At 39.5% G+C, this 22139-nt stretch overlaps 1 protein-coding gene across 3 annotated transcripts; it reads right to left on the bottom strand.

Annotated features, from left to right (window-relative positions):
* Positions 1-7660: 7660 nt before the first annotated feature.
* Positions 7661-21443, bottom strand: C1QTNF2 (C1q and TNF related 2). Of its 3 annotated transcripts, XM_042448043.1 has the most exons (4): positions 21131-21443; positions 13829-13900; positions 12739-12990; positions 7661-9447 (listed from the first exon to the last, which is right to left on the bottom strand). In XM_042448043.1, exons 3-4 carry the CDS (start codon positions 12980-12982, stop codon positions 8834-8836), a joined length of 858 nt encoding a protein of 285 aa, XP_042303977.1. In that variant the 5' UTR covers positions 12983-12990; positions 13829-13900; positions 21131-21443; the 3' UTR covers positions 7661-8833. The 3 variants fall into 3 exon arrangements, with proteins under 3 accessions (XP_042303977.1, XP_042303979.1, XP_042303976.1); XM_042448045.1 differs by lacking the exon at positions 13829-13900 and having other exon boundaries at positions 12847-12990; XM_042448042.1 differs by lacking the exon at positions 13829-13900 and having other exon boundaries at positions 21131-21441.
* Positions 21444-22139: the final 696 nt, after the last annotated feature.

Raw genomic sequence — 22139 nt, 5'->3', positions numbered from 1 at the left:
CCTGTAAATTTACACAGCCTATACATACAATCTTTAGTTGACAGTTCCCTGCCCCAGGCTTACAGTCTAAGAATTCTTGGCAAGTTCTTCAGAGAGGGTTTGCCATGGCCCTCCTCTGAGGCTGGAGAGAGTGTGACTTGCCCAAGGTCACCCAGTGGGTTTACATGGCTGAGCAGGGGAGGTATCTCCAGAGGGATAGTCCAACACTCAAACCATTGCACCACGCTGCCTCTTAAAAAAAGTCCTAAGTAAACATTATTAGTGAGACGTGGGTTGTAGTGCCTTGAGCCACTCTGGAGACCAGGGTTCAATTCCACTGGTGACCTTGGGCAAGTCACACTCTCCAGCCCCTGAGGATAGCCATGGCAAACCCCTTCTAAGAAACTTGCCAAGGAACCTGTGCTAGGTCGATAAGTCAGAAATGAACTGAAGGCACTCAACAAGGCAACAACAAGAAGATTATTCTTCTTCCAGGTCTAACTAAACTTCTACCAAAAAATGTGAATCATGGTTGATTAGAGAATTTGAAGGACTCAGAACCTTGTGAATTATATTAGAGTTATAATTGACCCATATAAATGAAATAACATTAAAGATGGGGGCAGGTTTTTAAAAACCATGCCAAAATCCCAGGGCTTTTTGTTGTTGTTTTAAATCGTTTGGGGCTCCCCCCCTAGAATCATAGAGTCATAGAGCTGGAAGAGAGCACAAGGGGCATCCAGTCCAACCCCATTCTGCCATGCAGGAACTCTCAATCAAAGGATACCCATTGACAGATGGCCATCCAGCCTCTGCTTAAAGACCTCCAGGGAGGGAGATTCCACCACACTTTTTATAATACTGTTTCAATTTTTAAGAAAATTCATCCTGCTTATTATATTAATATGGTGTAATATTATTTCATGTATTAGAAAGTTTGATCAACTATTGTTACAATGCTTTCTAACATTAACAATCCAAAGTTATTAGATTTTATATGGTTTATATCTTTCAATAAAGCTTTGTGAATTATATATAAATTACTTTATATAGTAAATATTAATTAATTATATCAAATATATATTATATACTATTATATATAAATTATTAATTAGTTAATTAAATATAATTATAAATTATATAAATACATATTTAAAGTACATATATAAATTAAATATAAATTATATATATATATATATATATATATATATATGAGTATAAGACTACACCAATATAAGACTAAATCTGAAAATTAAGTAGCAAAGTGCAGTTCAGATGTTATAGCCACTAGCTTAAATATATCTGTATTTAATTTAAATCTATCTATCCATTCTTCTATATGTATACATATATTTAAGTTAGGGGTAACCATATTGGTCATATAGCAAAGTACAATAATGTCCAAAATCCACAAAGCAGTGATACCTTTATTGGACCAACCAAAGTGCACAGTATACATGTTGCAAGTGGAGCTTTGAAAGCTTGCAACATATCTATTGTGCATTTTGATTGGTCCAATTAAGGTATCACTGTTTTGTGGATTTTGGCTGTTACTAGCCTTAGGGTTCCCGTGACTTAGCATATAAATAAACATTGTTCTTTAAAAAGGGCTCTTTTAAAATAAGTTGTTTTGATTGAATTTATATTAATTGAAAATGTGTTTATGAATGGCATTTCTCATAAAAGAAAGGGATTAACTGAGGCAACTGACACTGGATATTGGTCTAGCAATGAATAACTGCCAATAAACTATTAATATTTTTTAAAACACATTTAATTTCAAACAGTCTTGCAAGATGGCTGAAAAATAGTAATGATAGCCAAACTGTAAAATAAATAACTTTTTAAAGGAGTGTGGTGTTGTTGTTGTTTTAATCATTTAGTTTAAATCAGCCAACCTGGATAAAAATATTGTCCCTGTCCTGTGGGATTCTGGATTCTGCATCCAAAACAATGATTTCAGTCTATACTTAAGATGTTACAATATCCCCCCCCCCCCTTATATTTATGAAGCACAAAAAGAGAGCCAGCCACAATTCAAGCAGCACTGGACACTGCCAACAACAAGACAAAATTTATAGTCTTCACAGCAGTGATGTTGTTGAACCTGGGAAATTATTGAATTATTATATAAACAAGAAATTAAATGCTGTTTTTAGTCTTATAGGATTTTAGAATGCCCTCAGGGATCCTTCTGCACAGACACTAAAGGGCTTTTAGTTTTTGCCAAGTTATTTATGTGTTGGATGTCACATGAAAGGAAAAGGAATAATTTGTCCAGAGTCAGAGGATCGCTAATTTTATGTGTAATGACAGAAAGATAACACCAAAAGTGCTGATACACACATCCTCTGTTTCTGTTTTTTTAGCAGCAGGGCTACATTTACTATGGTAGAAGCAAAAATAAAAATTGCTGAACATTAATAAAGGTTTCTGTCACAATGGAGATAACATAAGAAAACCTCCACTTGCTGAATTATTTCTTCTTGCACGACTGGTAAATACATGGGCAGAACACAGATAAAGCTGAATAGTCCTAGTCTAATTCCACATTGTAAACTAATTTAAAGATGAAATGGAGGTACAAGTGTGGTGTAGTGGTTTGAGTGTTGAAGTACAACTCTGCAGATCAGGATTTGATATTTTGATTCCCACTCAGCCATGAAACTCACTGGGTGACTGTGAGCAAGTCACACTCTCTCAGCCTTAGGGGAAGGCAATGGCAAAAATCCCCTTTGAACAAATCTTGCTAAGAAAACCTCATCATAGGGTCACCTTAGAGTCGCCATAAATTGGAAATGACTTCAAGACACACAACAACAAGACAGTGTAAGTGCTTTTCTTTCTATACTCTGCAAGGTTTGATGTAGCAGCACTGACAATCTTCCTGTTCAATTTTATTTTTAACTGTTTTTAAATTCTTAACTGGTTTTGTCTGTTAACTTTTTAAATTCTTACTGTAAAGTTTTTAAAATGTTTTTCTCTTGTGTGTGAGCCACCTTGGATCCTCTTTTGGGAGAAAGGCGGCATAAAAATGAAATTAACAAACAAACAAATAAAAATAAATTGTATTAAAGGAATTTCTCATCTTTGCTCCGTATTTAATCCTGCCTGCTGTACAGATGAGCATGGGACTTGCTATCAGTCCCTTCTCAAGGCTGTGTGACCTTTTTCAAAACTGAGGACTGGATTACCAAATGGGACCATTCGATGAAGCCTTTTAGAGGTTAGTTAGCACAAGCCACATCACCATCTAATTAATGTATTTTGCCATGAAAGGCTACAGACAAATACTGCAGGCTTAATGAAAAGCAGAATCGTTACCAGATTTTGTCGGCTTTTTATCTACTACAAAGGAATAGATTTGCCCCATACATATTATTTGTTAATCTAATGGCTTTCTGCATTGGACTTTAGGAATTGTAGTTAGATGGTAGTTCTCTTAGGGAGATGCCTGGGCCTTTCATGGCTTTCTCAGAGGAAAGGGAATGAGGCCTATCCCCTAGGAGGTTATGCTAAATTACAGCTAAATAGCCCAGTTTTACTGATAGGATTAAAAGGTGTAACTGTGTCAGTCTCTAGAATCAGTATGTAGAGAGATCTTGTAGCACCTCTGAGACTCACTGAAAGAAGTTGGCACTGCAGCGTCTGAGGAAGTAGATTTAAGTCTAGGAAAGCTTATGCTGCCAACTTCTTTTTTTCACTTAATCTCAAAGGTGCTAAAAGATCTCTCTTCATTAACATTTTACTGGTATCTTTCACATTTGCATTCACATTACAATCTTTTCTGCATTGGTAAAGAACATACTAAGGGGCACTTTTCCTTGCACAATGAAACTTCCCAAGCTGTTCCTAAAATATTACTGTTGAGGCTGCATTCTGAATAACAAAAGAGTTGAGGAGACAATAAATGTTTAATTACTTGGTGGCATGCATGCCATACTGTAATGAAGTGGCTGCTTTTTTTTTTATTTCAAAGTGGTTTCTGTGTCTGTGTTTAGATGTTTGTTGCTCTTGTGTGCCTGCAAGTCCTTTTCAAGCTTATGGTGACCCTAAGGCAAACCTTATTAATGGGTTTCTTGACAAGATTTGTGCCAAGAGGGAGGGGGAAATGGAAAGACTTACGAAGGGTAAAAAGTACTCTTGTAGAAAAATATATAAGATATAATAGATATGAAACAGAAAATGTATGTTTTACTCAAAATACGATTATATTGGTTTATAAATAAAAATCTCAAAGATGCTATGATGGAAGTGAAGATGGAAGGTTTATTTTTAATGTATTTACTATAATATTATATTATATGGAGTAGATAACAAGTGTCAACAAGACTTTTGTATATATGTACACATAATTTTCTTCTTTTTTGCTTTTTTTCTGATAAAAGAATAAAAAAAGATTTGTTTGGAGGAGGCTTGCCATTACATTCCCCTGAGGCTGAGAACATAGGACTTGCCCAAAGTCACCCAATGAGTTTCAAGGCCAAGTTGGGAACTGACTCAGGTCTCCAGAGTCATATTCCAACACTCAAACCACTACACCATGCTGACATATGTTTATGTGTGCATGCCTTCATGTTGGCTGTGGAGTTATGGCAATCCCATGAATTCCACAGGGTTTTCTTAGGTCAGGAATACTCAGGTGGTTTTGCCAGTTCCTTCCTCTGAAATATATATAGACTAAAGCATCTGGTATTACTTAGCACTCCCTCATTCAAGTACTAATCAAGCCTGACCCTGCTTAGCATCCAAGATCAGATAGGATCCAGTGCCTTCAAAGTGGTATCCATTCTTTTTTTTTTTTAATTTAGCAAATAGCTCATTTCAGATGATGTCAGAAATAAACATAGAGACAAATTTATAAAAAAGGAACTAAATACTTTCAGTTGATTCTGTGCCTCAATCTGTGTCTCTTCGATAAGACACTGTTGGTTTGATGTCCAGATCATGAATTTATAATTCCACCCACTGTTAAACAATTTTGCAACCCCTTCTTCCCCTGTTTCCCTCTGCAACTGTGTAATCACATTCTCTCAGCCTCGAGCAAGGTAATAGCAAATGCCCTCTGAACAAATTCTGCTAAGAAGATGCCATGATAAGTTTGCTTTGGTCACCATAAATCAGAAATGACAGGAAAAAATCCACTAACTGCCCTGGCTAGGGAATTCTGGGAACTGTAGAGACATTTAGGCTTTTCTATCAGACAGCTCTAGTGTCACAATAAACTATAATTCTCAGGATTCCCTAACACTGAGCCAGGGCAGTTAAAGCAGTCTCAAACTGGATTATTTCTGCAGTGTGTTTTGGATCAAAGATACACAACAACAACAAAGTTTATCTTTGTAAGAAACTTTAGTAGGAAAGCTACAGACTAATACTTTTATTTAGGATTGACCAAACTGTTACAAAAGAGGGGCAAGCTCTTGAATGCTCTGGAAATTTTGATCAGATTTGATCAGTAAAGGTCGTATGGCGTATAGAAAAAGCTGGACATGATGTTATTTGCTTAGTCTTTATTTTGTAAGTCTTTAGATGGAGTACAACTGGACTGGAGGGGGGTATAATTAGATTTGCCTCACTTTAGATTTCTCTGTGCATTTAGAGCTTGGGACTAAGTGTAATTTACCGTTTTCTTCTGTCTGAAAATATAAAAGGCTGCATCCAGCAGTGGCAGACCTAGAATGTCCCTTCCCTGAAGAGGACAACTTGAGAGACCTTCTCTCTGCAGTCTTCAAAATGACACAGCACTAAAGGAGTGCTGAAAAGCTGTGCCACCAGCGACTATGGTGCCCTTTCCGTGGCACAAAAAGGCCAGATTGGGGCTGCGGCACATAGTTGCCGTGGCCCTGATCTGGCACTAAATTAACAAAAAAGTGTTGGGACACATAAAAAAAATTAATCGTCTCCAGCCAGTTAATTTTTGTCTACCTCATTACTCCAGTAAGAGTGTCTTGCAACCAATGGAGTGGTGGGAAGGTATATAATGCCCCCCCCCAACATACTCCATTTCTTTTCTCTATCTCATTCCTCCAGTAAAAGTGATCCAAAAAACACTGCAGAAATAATCCAATTTGAGACCACTTTAACTGCCCTGGCTCAATGCTAGGGAATTTTGGGAACTGTTTGTGAGACACAGCCTTCTGTGTGAGAGCGCTCTGGTGCCACAAATAAACTAAAATTCCCAGAATTCCCTAGCATTGAGCCAGGCCAGTTAAAGTGATCTCAAACTGGATAATTTCTGCAGTGTGTTTGGACCAGGGTCTTGTAACTAATAGAGCTGTAGGAAAATAAGTAAAACTCGCCCAACATACTCCATACCTCAAGTGGAATCCCATCTTTAGGTGACAAAGATTAGTGGTAAAGTTTGTTTTTGTTCTGATTTTTTCTAATGCTTACCTTTGCTTCATATATCATCCAATTTGGTGCAAAGTTCTGGAAAGCCTGACTTTTGCTCACAGTGTTTTGTCAATTTGCTTTATCTTCATAAAGGATATTACTGTTGGACTTTTTAAACCTTTAACAGAAGGTGGCCTGTTGTAGCTTCCCACATAATTCTTCAGAGGTCCAGGATCAAGTACTGACAACCCTACCAAAGAATCATAAATGTGAAATGAATGGGCATAAAATGCAACAGACATTATTAGGTGCACCCACACTGTAGAAATGAGGCAGTTTGATGCCACTTTAAGTGTTGTAGCTCCATCCTAAAGAATCCTGTAGTTTTACAATGTCTTTTCTGCCAAAGAGTGCTGGTGCCTCACAAAATGACAAATCCCAGGACTGTGTTAGATGGAGCCATGGCAGTTAAAGTGGTGTCCAACTGCATTATTTCTACAGTGTAGATACATCCTAACCTGACATTTTCAAGCTAAATGCAGTTTATGGGGCTGTGCAGACTGACCCTGAAGAGGTGGCCTACAGCCACCTCTGTCTTCGCCAAATTCGGGTTGTGGCAACCACACACCGCGGCCTTGAACTGACCTTTCCGCAGTTCAAAAAGGAACTGCACAAAGCGGATGCAGAAAGTGGCTCCTTTTTGCACCCTGGAAAGGGCACCATAGCCACCATAGCCACGGCTTTACAGCGTTCCTTTGGCGCTGTGTCATCTAGACGCAGTGCCAGAAGAACACCATGATGCCGCATGCTATGAGGTGCGGTTTGTGGCATCACGTTGACTTGGGGGAAGAGTCAGGGCATGCGCCATGTAGATGCTGGTCTGCACAGCACCAAAGTTCTCAATTCAGTAAAGCCACTGAGAGTGCATTCATACTAATCAATTACGGCAGTATGATTCCCCTTTAACTACCATGGCTACATCCTATGGAATCCTGGGACTGGCAGTGAAGGGAGATGCCTTTAAAATCTTCATCTTGAGAACTCCCGTGGCACGTCTGACCAAGCTATAAACCCCAGGATCCCATAGGATATGGCCATGGTAGTTTAAATGAAATCATACTGCTATAACGGTGCAGTGTGAAAGGGCCCTGAGTTGTTTGGAACGTGGTAATTCAACTCTTAATGAGTTCTGTTGATGCAAAGGTTTTGCTTTAGTTGGACTAATAACTGGATTTACATTTGATTGTTTCACTATTTTGTTCTCTCTAATTTAGTGTTAAACTAGGAATGATTTCCATGTGTACAAGCACCACCATATCATTAATTCCACAAACCAGTACTAATAGTAAACAGCTGCTATTTTTACATATGGACACCAGCACACAAAATTTGGCTATACAGTATAGATGTGGGGAGTCTGGAACAAATTTTCATTCTCAGCTAGAAGGCAAAGATGTATGAGTGAAGGTAACACTTACATGGTACTCCCATGATCAAAATCACCCCAGTTATACTTGGGTAGTCAATTTTGTTGGGTTGAATGGAAACATGACTGTGTGAAGAGAGGTTTATTGGATGCTTGTTTGTTTAACTCATATGCTTTTTTTTTTTTAAAGGGATTTAAAAAGCCAGATCTGAGTTTCCAGATACCTTTGATTTGGGATAACAAAGTGCAAAGGAGCCTCTCACTTACCTTGCCTGGGTAAATACAAAAAATGTGAAATGCCTTGTCGAAAATGTGCAAGAGGAAAGTGGGTTGTGCACGGAAATCCTTGATTGTATCTTACAGCAACTCTACACACTGCTAAAATATGCAATACACAACTAACAGAATCAAAAAACAAGGACAGAGAGACATCAGAAATGAGAAACGTTTCTTTTTAAGCAGCAGAAGTTCTGGTTGCAAGGGAGGCAGGGGTAGAACATATATTTTGAATGCAGAAAGTCCTGGTAAAACCTCTACGTTCTCCAATTAAAGATAGCAGTGCTGGAAAAGCCATCTTCCTGAAATGGTGGTCACCATGTATCAGAATAAGTACTGGATGGACAAATATTCTGATTTGGTATAAAACAGCTTCCTATGACAATGTTGAGTCGTCCCTGATCTGCATTAGCACCTTATTTTGTCTTCAGTGAAAGAGAGATCAAGTATTGTGTATGTGCAGTGTTTGTTTTGTGCTGTGCAGTAAGGGATAAGGGATGTAAAGATACTAAGCATGCAACCAGTTTTGGCTGTCCTATGCTGGGTGACGGATAAAGACTCCATTATATGAATCTTGAGAAAACACTTACTTTTCTTTCTCTAGCCTCCCTTTCATACATCATATGGATATTCAATTTATTCTTGAAGAGGTTTGCACAGACTAAGACAAACATTATGACTACCTATAAATAGGTTGGCTGCAGTCCACATAGTCTGAATTTCATAGAGTAAGAATGTCTCAGAGAGACACATACATTATGGCTATAACATTTCATCCTCCTTTTTCTGCTACCATTGGCTGATGTCAGTCCAGTCCTATATTTGATTGAGATAATCCTGGTCAGCATATATCAAAAACCCAGTGAAAAGGCTGTCGGTCCAGTAGGGATCGTAAAAGAGTCCATTTTGTTCTGAGTAGAATATCTGAAGCCAGACCTCATCATTCCGCTTCAGAGGGAGGATAGTTGATCCAGAAGCTACATCATGGTTACCAGTGTTGGCATCAAATGTCTTTATCTTGTACTGCCCATTGTGCACCAGTCCAATTGCCAAATGCTTATTGGCCAAAGTGATATCATAAGTGAAGTAGTAGATGCCAGGGATGCTGCATATAAATTTCCCACTTGAAGTGTTGTAGTTCCCACCTTCATTCATGAGGATACGGTCAAATTTGATGGGTAGGCGCTCTCTTGGGTAGCTTTTGGTCATGGCAACTGAAAAAGCTGATTTGGCTTTGTTGGCTCCACAGCTGCAGGGGCCCGGCATCCCAGGATCCCCCTGTGCGCCTTTGGGCCCTTTCTTTCCTGGTCCTCCACTTCTTCCAGGGTTTCCCTTCAGACCCCTTGAACCGCGAGGGCCAGCTTTACCAATGGCTCCTGCTTTCCCTTTTGGCCCTGACTTGCCTGGATTTCCAGTTCTGCCTTGTGGACCTACAACACAAATCAATGTCAGTGAGAGTTCAAACAAGTGAAGTATAACAGGAATCATTGTCATGGTTTGAGCTATGGTCCCAGACTTAAAAGTGCTTTTTCAGTCTTATCTGTACTGTTTGACTGTGTTCTAAAATTAGTATATGTTCAGGGTGACCAGATGTCATAACCACAAAAGAGGACAAGGTGCTGCAAAATGTAGGGCATTCAAGAAAAATGTAGGGCATTACCAAATGAAAGCTAAAGATACAACAAGAAATATAAATGCGTTTAATGTGGCTTATTTACATCTATAATGCACATGCTCTTCTTGTTGTTGCTGTTGTTTGCCTTCAAGTCATTTCTGGCTTATGGTGGATTTATCCTGGGGTTCTCTAGGGCTGACAGTGTGTGATGTGAATGATGAGCTTCCACGTTTATCTAGGGTCACCCAGTGGGTTTTCATGGCCGAGCAGGGAACTGAACCCAGATCTTCAGTCATAGTCCAACACTCACTATACCACACTGACTCTGCATATTACATATACTGTATTTTGTTATGTTTTTGTTGTTGTGTGCCTTCAAGCCATTTCTGACTTATAGTGAGCCTAAAGTGAACCTATCATGATGTTTCCTTGGCAAGATTTGTTTAGAGGTGGTTTGCCATTGCCTTCCCTTGAGGCTGAGCATGTGACTTGCCCATGGTCACCCAGTGGGTTTCATGGCTGATCTGGGAATCTAACCCAGATCTCCAGAGTTGTAGTTCAACATTCAAACCACTATGCCACACTGGCTTTCTATTCTATTATGTACTCTACCATATTTTTCAGGTGAATTTATCTTCATTAAAATGCCTTGTTGACTTGCGATATACTGGAGTTATAAAACTCTGAGCAAGTCAAATGCTTAAAATTGTATTTTACTGGCAACAAATCCTTTACTGAATCTACATTTAAATTATTCCGTTAATTTGTCCATTGTATTGAAATGAAGGGGAACATCGTTTCAACAGTTTGTATTGTGTCCTCAAGCTGCCCATTCTCTAAGTTTGCTGCCCTTTTCCCCCTCAAGAAGCAAACCTGCCCTGAGCTCTGGGGGCAAGGATCCATCCCATCCCCCTATTTGCAGTGAGAACAGGCTGCCAAGAAGACAGATTTCTTGAAGTGGAACAGCAAATGTGATTATCCCAGGTACTTCTTAGCCATGTTCAAAACAGGACATTTTGGAATTCCTCCAGGACAGAAGGTTGAAATGTAGGGCATGCCTGGGAAAAAGAGGACATCTAATCACCCTGTATATGTAGGTGTATATGTGTATGTGTACACAGAGAAACATAGATACATGTACATAGAGAAACAGGTTCCTCACCCTTTTCAACCAAGTATTTTTCAACAGATCAAAGATGAAGCAGAAATTAACTCTTGCATCAAAAACATTGCATAGTGAAGTGGAAAGAGTAGAATAATAGATATTTTTTGTGGGTTTTTCGGGCTATATGGCCATGTTCTAGGAGAGTTTCTTCCTGACGTTAGCCCGAAAAACCCACAAAAAATTATGGATGCTGGCCATGAAAGTTTTTGACTTCACATTAGAATAACAGAATCAAAGAGCTGGAAGAGACCACAAGGGCCATCCAGTCCAACCCCCTGTCATGCAGGAACGTGTATTCCTGCATGGCAGGGGGTGAACTGGATGGCCCTGGTGGTTTCTTCCTGCTCTATGAGTCTATGATTCAATCAAAGCACTCCTGACAGATGGCCACCCAGCCTCTGTTTAAAAACTTCCAAAGAATGAGACTCCACCACTCTCAGAGGCAATGTGTTCCACTATCAGACAACTCTTACTGTCAGGAATTTAATAATAATAATAATTTGTTTTATTTATATACTCGCAACCTTGTAGTTTCGAGTGAATGGCTGCAGTACAGGCATTTAACCACTCCGCCACCAGGGCTCCTTCCTAATGTTTTCTAATGTTGACATGGAATCTCTTTTCCTGTAGTTTGAATCCATTGCTCCAGATCCTATTGCTCCAGCCTCAATATGACATCCCTTCAAATATTTAAACAGGGCTATCATATCACCTCTTAACCTTCTCTTCTCCAGGCTAAAGATACCCAGCTCCCTAAGTCTCTCTTCATAGGGCATGGTTTCCAGAGTAGGGAAAAAGGAAGACCACAGTACAGATGGTTTGATTTGATTAAGGAAGCCACAGCCTTGAGTTTTCTAGACTTGACCAGGGCTATTGATGAGAGGTCTTGGAGGCCTCTATTTTGTAAGGCCATCACAAATCAAAGACAATTTAACACCAAATAACATTAAAAAAATACAACCGACCCTTCCCATTTGGAGGGGTTTGGTTTTGGGCCCACACACGGCAAAAACCACAGATGGTCACGGCCCATAATATTCATTAGTTTAATATGGGGCATACCCAGCCTGCCAGTATGTCATTGCATTATCTCTCCCCACTCCCACAAAAAAACAATGGAGTACCTATACAGTATGGCAGTTATCTTTCCGTTTTGTAGTACATCTTTGGGTACATATGCACTGTATAAATAAAGCAGAGCTCCATCCAATAGAATTCTACGATTTGTAGTTTTGTGAGATAACAGCACTCTTTGGCAGAGAAGGCTAAAGACCTCATAAAACTACAAAATTCTATAGGATGGAGATACAGCACTTAAAGTGGGATTGAACTGCATTATTTCTACAGTGTAGATGTTCTATTAGTCTCATAATGCCCAAACCCAGTTGCTAGTCCCAACTAGAATAAACCCATAGAAACAGTGAGAGTTACCAATATGTTGACTCTCCATTCAGCAGTTAATTGAATTAATTGACGTTCATTGAGGCTAGTAACTGGATGAAGGACAATATGTGTTTCTGCTTGCAAAAACATCCTCAAGTTCTCACTCAAAACCTGCTTGCTGGCAGAAGGGTTGTGTGTTGGGGAGTGCAATTTCCAGCAGTGTACCTCTCCCTCTGCAGCTTGGAGCAGATTTAGAGAGAACATTTGTTGTTGTGTGCCTTCAAGTCACTTCTGAGTTTAGGCAACTCTAAGGTAATCCTATTATGAGGTTTCCTTGGCAGAATTTATTTGGAACAGATTTGTCTTTGTCTCCCTTCTGAGGCTGAGAGAATGTGACTTGCCCAAGCTCAGCCAGAGGATTTACATGCCAAGTGGGGAGTTGAACCTTGGTGTCCCAGTGTCCTAGTCCAACACCAAAACCATTACAGCATGCTGGCAGTACAGAGGGTTGCATTCCTACCGAGATGTAGAGAGCTTTAAAGGGACATTGTCTCTTACCTTCTTCTCCCCTCTCTCCTTTCTCCCCATCCTTTCCATCTTGTCCATCTTTCCCTGGCAAACCCATCCTTCCCATATTCCCAGGTGCACCTCGAGGTCCAGGTATACCTGGAGGGCCTTGTGGGCCAGGCAAACTGCATATGAGTTGCTTGGAACCTTTCTGGATTTCTGCTTTTAGAAAGCTACCGAGAAGCTGATTGGCAACACAGGGCACAATCCATACAAACAGAACAAGGAAGATCATGGTGACACCTGTAAGAAATTAAAGAGAAGCTGTTATAGCAACACATATTTAAGTAGGCACCAATGGATGCTATAAACTTAGAAAAAGAATAATGGGATTTAAACCCATAGATCCTTGGAAAAAGCTCAAACCACTCTTCACTGAATAGGGCTGGCTTTCTGTGGCCTGTTACAGACTGCCAAAATAAAGCTGCTTCGGGTATCTTTGGAGGTATGCTATTTAAATGATGCATGGGTCCTAAGAGTCCGGAGGTAGCGCCAAAACCACACTCCATTCCTAAGCACTGGAGTGCAGCTTTGGTGCAGCTTCCGGATTCTTAGGATGCATGCATCATTTAAACAGCATACCTCCAAAGAGACCCGAAGCAGCTTTATTTTGGTAGTCTGTAACAGGCCTCTAAGAGGTAGATTATGGAGCTGCCTGGGTAGCACACTTTTGTTAGGGCAGGGGTGGGCAGAAGGTTCGTTTGCCCAAAATCTGTGGATGCTCAAATCCCATTAAATACAATGGCATAGCAAAAGGGTGTCCCTTATATAAAATAGAAAATCAAGATTTGGAATTATACTTTTTTTAAATATTTTCTAAACGTGGATGCTTGAATCCATGGATAAAAATCCATGGATAATGAGGGCTGACTGTACTGTTGAAATGAAAAAAGTTTGGGTTTAAACAGGGTAGGCTTTTGTGTGGTAGGAGGTGAGGTTGATTTAATTTTTGTATTTAAAACCAATTCTGAACCACTCAGTTCAGTCTAAGTGTATATCTTTTGCACCCATACATTGTTAGGTTGATGCTAGGAATTTAACTAAAACAAACAAACAAAAGTTTTATTAGGCTAAAATTCACCATTCTGTTCTATGAATACTGTAAATATGCGCCTGTGGTCTCAGAAGATAATGTCATGGAGTTCTTTTCATGCTGGAACAAACAAACCAGACTGGGTTAATGTTGTTGTGCGTCTAAGGCAACACTATTACAGGGTTTTCTGGAACTGATAACGTGTGGCTCATCCAAAATTGTCCAGGGGGTTCCATGGCAGAGCAGGAAATTGAACCCTGACTTCAGGAGTTGTAGCCCAACACTGAAACCATTACACCATGCTGTCATATTGCTGCCATAATCCACAATTACATTAGCAAACCTTTCTCTACTTCTTGAGTAACTATCATTTAGCTCAAACAACCACAAAAAGTCTCATGACACATTAGAAATTAACAAGTTTTAATTAACATAATTTCTTTGTAGATTCCAACCCACTTTATTAGGTTCAAGTTAACTGGAATTCAGAAAAACATCTTGTTAGTTTTCCAGGTAGCACAAGAATCTTGTTGATTTTTTAAGCAACTGGATTATAATGTTACCTCTCATTCCCTTTCCAGCAAATTCCTGGAAAGCTCCTTTTTGTGCCTGCACTTTCCATCTTGGAACTGAGTTTAATCATAGATATTGTTGTTGTTAACTGCCCTCAAGTCAAACCTGAAGCATGGCAATCTGGTGGATGAGACCTCTCTGAGCCCCCCTGTCCTCTGCTGCTCTGCTTAGCTCTTGTAGATTCAGGCCCATGTGCCCCCTAATTGAGTCTAGACATTTGGCTTGCAGCCTTCCTTTCTTTCTACTACCTTTTACCTTTCCCAGCATCATTTTTTGAATGAGTTGTGCCTTCTCAGGATGTGCCCAAAGTACAACAATCTCAGTTTCATTATCTTGGCTTCCAGGGTGAGGTCAGCCTTGATCTGTTCTAGGAGCCATTTGTTTGTCTTTTTGGCTGTCCATGGTATCTGCAGCACTCTTCTCCAGCACCACACCTCTAAAAAAGTTGATTTTTTAAAATCCAATTTCTTCAGTTTCCAGCTCCCACATCTATACATTGTGATGGGAAATACAATGGGCTGCATGAGTCTGACTTTAGTGTTCAGCTGTATATCTCTTTAGGATCTTGTGTAGTTCTTTCATTGCTACCCTCCCCATTCCTAGCCTTCATCTTGTTTCTTGACTGCAGTCTCCGTTCTGATCAATCTTTGATCCAAGGCATGAGAAATCTTTGATTTCTTCATTGTCCAGGTTAAATTTATGTAGGTCCTTCATGGTCATTATTTTTGGTTTTTTTTTTAATGTTCAGCAGTAAGCCAGCCTTTGTGCTTTCCTCTTTGACCTTCCTTAGTCTATGATGTCTCCCACTAGTAATATGATGTCATCTGCTTATTTGAAATTGGTGTTGTTTCTTCCTCCTATAATTACTCTTCCTTCTTCTATGTCTAAATCTGCTCTTCGTATGATGTTTTTTGCGTACAAATTGAACAAGTATGGTGATAGAATGCAGCCTTGCCTGACCCCTTTGCTAATTGGGAACCATTCTATTTCTCAATATTCTGTTCTAACAGTGGCCTGTTGTCCTAGTACAGATTCCTCAACAGGACTATCAGATGTAGTGGTACTCCCATGTCTTTAAGAGTGTTCCATAGCCTTTCATTATCTATGCAGTCAAAGGCTTTGCCATAGTCTATAAAGCACATGCTGATTTTCTTTTGGAATTCCCTCGTGCGCTCTATTTGCCACCATAACTTTGTTATGTGGTCCTGACTGCCTCTACTTTTCCTGAACCTAATTTGTACCTCTGGGATTTCTCTCTCCAGATATAATTGGAGTCTATGCTTCAGAATTTTAAGATTAATTTTTCTTGCATTGGAAATTAATGCTATGGTCCTATAGTTGCTACAGTCTTTTGTGTCTCCTTATTTGTGAATGGGGCCACTGTTTTGTTTTCCATATGTGCTGACATATTTTAATTAACACTAAAGTTGATTCTGTCTGTATGGATTGTAGCAGTTCAATTGGAATATCATTTGTTCCTGGGGATTTAGGGACTCGACAGACAGCATGTTCAGGGTCGGCTCTGTGCCGCTCCTGGAAGTGCTGGGTTGGGGACACAGCAGCTACACACCATGCCACCAACCCAGTGCAAATAAAAGCCGTGAAACACTGCTTCTATTTGCACCCTAGAAGGGGTGCCATAAGGGCTGCGGCACAGCCTTACGATGCCCTTCATGCACAGCACCATTTGCATGCTGTGTATGAGGGATGCCATTGTGGTGTGCCCCAGTGGAAGAAGAAGGGCTGGGCACATGTGGACACCCAGCCCTTCTTCAGCCTTAACTCGCATGGAGGCCGGTGGAAACTGCTGGTCTGTTAAGTCTCTTTCTATTATTGCAGCTTCTACCTCGCTTTCAAGAATTTGGGGTTGATCTTTGTGTGACTCTTCATTCCATGTGATATTAATTTTTAAAATTTCTATCTAATGTTATCTAATTATATCTAATCATAGATATAATTTCCTACAAATTTTAGCCATAATTGTGGGCTTCCATATTTTTCTTTTATACCCATGATCAATTTTTTACCAGGCATCCTGATGAAAAGTTCTGGGGACGGGACCTCAAAATCTTGAACTAAGTGGTGTAGTGGTCTGAGTGTTGGACTATAGCTCTGGAGATTAGGGTTTGATTCCCCAATTGAGTATAAAAACCCACTGGGTGACCTTGGACAAGTCACACTCTTTCAGCCTTAGAGGATGGCAATAGAAAACCCCCTCTGAAGAAACTTGCCAAGAAAAGGTTCACAACAGGTTCAATGTAGGGTCGCCATAAGTAAAAAAACAACAATAACAAATTGTGGCATTGTAGTTGGTCTGTGATTTTTACATTTTTTCTGTGTTTTTCTTTCCCAGTATCTCTTCTAATTTCAGCTGGAGGTTTAGAGCATAAGGAAGACAGCTTTCAACAGTGGACATATGTAAACTGAGCTATCAATTGATGTTCTCTATTTCCATGAAAAAGAAAAATAACAGACACTATGGCCCTGGGCAAATCCCAGTAGGTGTGGCTCAGTCAGGAAGGGCATGGTCAGATCTTTATCTCCATTTTCCTTCACTTTCAGATGTTTGTTGTTCTGTATCTTCAAGTCATTTCTGACTTATGTGAACTCTAAGGTTATGGGGTTGTCTTGGCAAGATTTGTTCAGAAGAGGTTTGCCAATGCCTTCCCCTGAGGTTGTGTGTGACTTGCCCTAGGTCATCTGGTGGCTTTCATGACCAAACTGGGAATCAAACCCTGCTCTCCAAAGTCCAACGCTCAAACCACTACACCACACTAGCTCTGGTTCTTTTGTCATATTGCTCACTGACCAAGCTATAAAAGTCTTTCTTGAGACATGGACTCCATACTTAGTCATAACTGCCTTTGAAACTTGGGCTTCTTGTGTCAGCCTTCTCCAACCAGATGCTCTCTAGATACTGGAATAAAATTCCCATTATCCCCTGCTGGTTGGGAGTGATGAGACTGTAGTCTAACAACTAAAAGGTATCAGGTTGGGGAAGGCTCATCGATATTAAGTATTTTCGAGATCTGTAGTTGCCATTTTAAAGTTAAGCGATATTAAAGTACTTAACAATATAATCAAGACTTAATAATCAGTTTCAGTAAAATGAGTCTATAAACTATAAAATGGAAAATATCGTGCCTTGTCCTCCAAGCTTGGGGGCTGGATTAGATGACCCCTGTATTTAGAAAGTCTATATGCAAAAAAAGAATAACACTACTGTATATCTTCAAACATGCTGAAACACACTTTATTTTAAATATTGCATACAGCTTGTAAGAAGATCAGCGGCTTTACATTTTAAACAAAAATATCTCTCTGTGTTTGATCTTTGGACAGAATGAAGTTTTCAAATAGGCAAAAGAAAAGATACCCACTTTAGGAAGATTACATATGCTATCAAAATTAAATAAAGAGCACATTTTGTTGATCCAGGTTGAATCTGAACTCCAGTAATAATGCAGTTTGACACCACTTTACCTTCTATGGCCCAATGCTGTGGAATTCTGGGATTTGTAGTTTTGTGAAATATTTAGCCTTCTCTGTCTCAGAGCTTTGGTGCCACAACAAACTACAAATCCCAGAATTCCATAGTACTGAGCCATGGCAGTTAAAGTGGTGTCAAACTGCATTATTTCTGCAGTACAAATTAAACCATAGACCGTTAGGTTGCAATGCTATATAGTATGCCAGAATTAGGGAATTTGGAGCCCTCCAGATGTTTTGGCTTACAAATCCTATGAGCTTCACCCAGTATTTTCAGGGGCCAAATATTTCTCCCAGCAATGCAATATACACTTTATTTAGCGTATCTCCAAGAAATCAGTAAGACTTCATTCCAATTAGAAAACCTCTTCTGAAATCTTGCCAAGAAAATCCCATTATAGGTTTGCCTCAGGATTGCCATAAATCTGAAACAACTTGAAGACACAACAACAACAAACTGAAAAGCATGGGATTGTTTTGTTAATGCTATAACAATTACAGAGGATAGATCAGTCAAAAGTATTTTTGGCATTTTCTCCTAATTATTTGCCTAAAAAAAGGATTGAAATGTTGTTCTTCTCTTTGCTCCTCACAGGAAAAGAAAAATGAAACCTAGAAGCATAGGGAGATGGAATAGGAAGCCTATTTCCCTGGTCTGTTCTTCCTCTGTTTTGAGAATATCCATGACATTTTAAGCGATGGAGTGTGCTTTTTCCTACCCCGGAAAGCAGTAATTTCTGAGGAAACCCCCACACACTCACTCTTCCTTGAGCATGTTTGCCATGACATTATCATGTTGATATATTTCCAGTACAGTTTATTCAGACAATAGTTGCAAACTGAATTTCTATTTTACAATTTATTTATTTATTTTGTTTCAAATAGAGCTAAAATGTTCTGGACTGGATGGGATTTTTCAAGTTTTATCACTTTATTAAGAGCAGGCCCAAAATCAATAAAAACAGAATAAGCCATCAACATTACCAAAACAGAGAAATTAACATGTCTCCTCTAGTTCTCCATAGTGTTAAGGAACACTGTCTTTGTTGTGTGCCTTCAAATTGTTTCTGATTTAGGGCAACCATAAATCATAAGGTTTTCTTGGCAAGATTTACTCAGATGGAGTTAAACTTTGTCTTCTGAGGCTGAGAGAGTGTGACTTGCTCAAGGTCACCCCGACGGTTTCGATTGCCAAGTGGGAATTCAACCCTGGTCTCCAGAGTTGTAGTCCCACACTTAAACTACTAAACCATGCTTGCTTTCATGCAGATGTAAACACACTCATTCTTATAAACATAACTGAAACAAAAACCAGGAATTGCAATGATCAGATGCTGTACATTGTCTTGCATAAAAGTTTTCATGTTACATGATTTTTATAAATTTTGGAGTGGTAAGCATATCAAGACCTTGCCTTAAAAGTTTTAGTCATCATTCTCAAAGAAAATATTCCCACACTCCCATTTGTGGAAAACTGCCCTTTCCTTCATTTTTCTGGTCCTTTTACAGGCCTTCACATCTGTAGAGATGCATACACACTGTAGAAATCATGCAGTTTGGCACCACTTTAACTGTCCTGGCTCCATCCTACAGAATCCTGGGATTTGTCATTTTATGAGGCACCAGTGCTCACTGGCAGAGAAGGCTGCAGACCATGTAAATTCCAGGATGCATTTAAAGTGGAATCATACTGCTACAGTCTCTTTTGCTCCTCAGTTTTGAATTCCTTTCTTTACCAGTTTCAGGACTGAAAGGAAAGAGTTTTTAGGCTAGTACAATTCATGAGGGGGAGTGTCAGTATTTGAGAGACTTCTGAAAAATATGTGGGCGTATTCTTCCCTCCCTCCAATGCCTTTACCTTTGAAAGCAAAATACATATGGGCGTCATTTTCTGCTCAGAGACCTGAGTGTTTGGGAGAAGTTACAGCCAAGTAATATAATATGAAGCCAGACCAAACTTTTCTTCAGATCTAGAGAAGGAGTGAACTGAGAAACCAGAATATGGGCAGGAATGGGGAAGAGATAAAACACATCTTGCACATTTCTGGCATGTTTTTTTTTCCACCCCACACTACTCACTGGGGAAATGTGTTATAGAATCGTTGTTTAAAGATATCAGTCATTTTGAAAAATGGAAAGATAAAATATGTAGGAAGGAGGGAGGGAAGGGGGAAAATTAACATTTGAAAAATCATTCTTTTTTCCATGCTATTATTAATTTTGTTCTATTTCACTGTCTTTTATACATAATGAATAATTTATTCTTGCTGTGTGCCTTCAAGTCATTTCCGTGACCCTATCATGAAGTTTTCTTGGCAAAATTTGCTCAGAGAAGGTTTGCCAGTGCCTTCCCCTGAGGCTGAGAGTATGTGACTTGCCCAAGGTCACCCAATGGGTTTCATGGTTGAGCTGGAAATTGAACCCTGCTCTCCAGAGTTGTATTCCAACATTCAAACCACTAATATGTCATGTCATGCTGCCCCTCAATGATGAAATAAGATACCAGATCTCCAACACTTGTAACATTTTTTTAAAATAGCATCCCTCTTGTGTGGCCTCAATAGTATCCCTCTTGTGTGGCTTCAAACCACACACAAAAGACATCTAGGTTCAGATACACTTCAGCAAATTCTCATGTATATTTTGCTAGGCATAGGAGATAAGAGGAGGAAATAAAAAAATGCCACTGGACATGTGCAAAGTATTTCATCATCACTGCCAAACAAGGGCAGCCTAGTGCACATGTGTTTGTATTTAAATGTTAGAATTTCCAGATCAAATGTTGCAGTGCCCAGACAGAGTTTTTGTTACAGATGGAGAGGGACAGCATGGTATCCTTTATTTACAAAAACAGCACTTCCTAAAATGTAACACAACTGACTTTGCAACCATGTAGTCTTGTCTATGTTTTAGAAGTCCTCTTTTATAACAGTGCGTCTAAATGTCTAAGTTTATGAGGGGGAGAGGAGAAGAAACAAGGCAAGGCAACCCCATATAGAGAATTCTAAATAAAATCAGTAGTAGTCAGTCTGACTAGCAGGTAACATGCTACCAGTGTCCTTTGGTGGAGTCTAGATATGGTCTCAGAGATACTGGATTATCTTGGGAGACGGTTATGGAAATAGTTCATACAGACTTCAAGGAATGAACCATTTTAAGGCTCTTTGTTGTGTCCTAGGCACATAATTTAGAAGTAAGCTACATTGAAAGGGGTTTGTGCCCAAGCAAACAGCATAGCTTTGTTTAGAAAATATATTTTTTAAAAGCTTTAATTAAAATACTACTTACGAACATAAACACCGATACTTGACATATGACAGGGAAATGTGCTGAATCTTAAACAGATGTTGCTCTGTAGCACATTGTTGTCCAGTTTCCTGGGATTCCTTGTTCTTGCTGCAAATTGGGCTTCTTCTAGAGGAAGGACTGCATTCTCAAATGTCTCCCTTGAAGTTTGTCAAAGTGGATGCCTTTCAGTTGCATTCTCTCCCCCCACTTGCTTTCTTGCAGCAGCTTCACTTTTCTTGGCCCCACTTTGCCAGAGGCATATTTTGATTATTGTGTAATGTGTTTGAGCTTCTGCCTCATGTCACGTGAGATGGGAAGAAAACTTTGCACACATGTGCCCAAAATGTTTGGAAGGCTCTGGATACTTGGAAGAATTTCCTCCCCTGGTTTTGTTGTAGCTCAAAGACTTAAAAGGGATCAGGATTTGCCTGTTCTCAGACTTTTGCAGACAAAGTGGAGCATGTACAAGCAAAGGAAAGCTGCTGTGAGATCTTCTGAGGCAGGGACAGCCCACAGGTGACCTGCTAGTAGTACCGTTCCTACAAAAGTTAGCATTTTGTTAAATTGTGGGTCATTCTTGCAAAAGCAAGTGTATCTGATGAGACTTGACACTGGTGCCAAATTTCAACCAAGGTGTACCAGAAAGTTTTGCTTACAGTTCCACATGTATTTTTTAAGTCAACAGCATAATGGTACTTTCTGAAGTGCAAGCACACACTGGAGTAGCATCCAAACCCACACATCCAAGGAGAAGCCATATTCATATGGATGGGAATAAACAAATAAATAAAAGGCCTATCTGTCAGCCTTGACTGAAATCACTAAAATTTTTGCAGTAGGTTGGTTTTAGATAATACTAATGTGGGATTTAATCCAGTATATAGGTAACATCCTGCCTTTCAATTATTTATACTAGGGACAGGCAACTTTAACAAGCCCAAGGGCCAATTTTGTGTCCTTTCAATACTTTAAGGGCCATACAGGCTGAACAACAACAACAACAACAACA

The sequence above is a fragment of the Sceloporus undulatus genome, chromosome 2 (assembly GCF_019175285.1).
Source record: "Sceloporus undulatus isolate JIND9_A2432 ecotype Alabama chromosome 2, SceUnd_v1.1, whole genome shotgun sequence".
Lineage (NCBI taxonomy): Eukaryota > Metazoa > Chordata > Lepidosauria > Squamata > Phrynosomatidae > Sceloporus > Sceloporus undulatus.
Note: the sequence above shows the minus strand (reverse complement) of the source record. Positions and strands in the feature narration are given on the sequence as shown.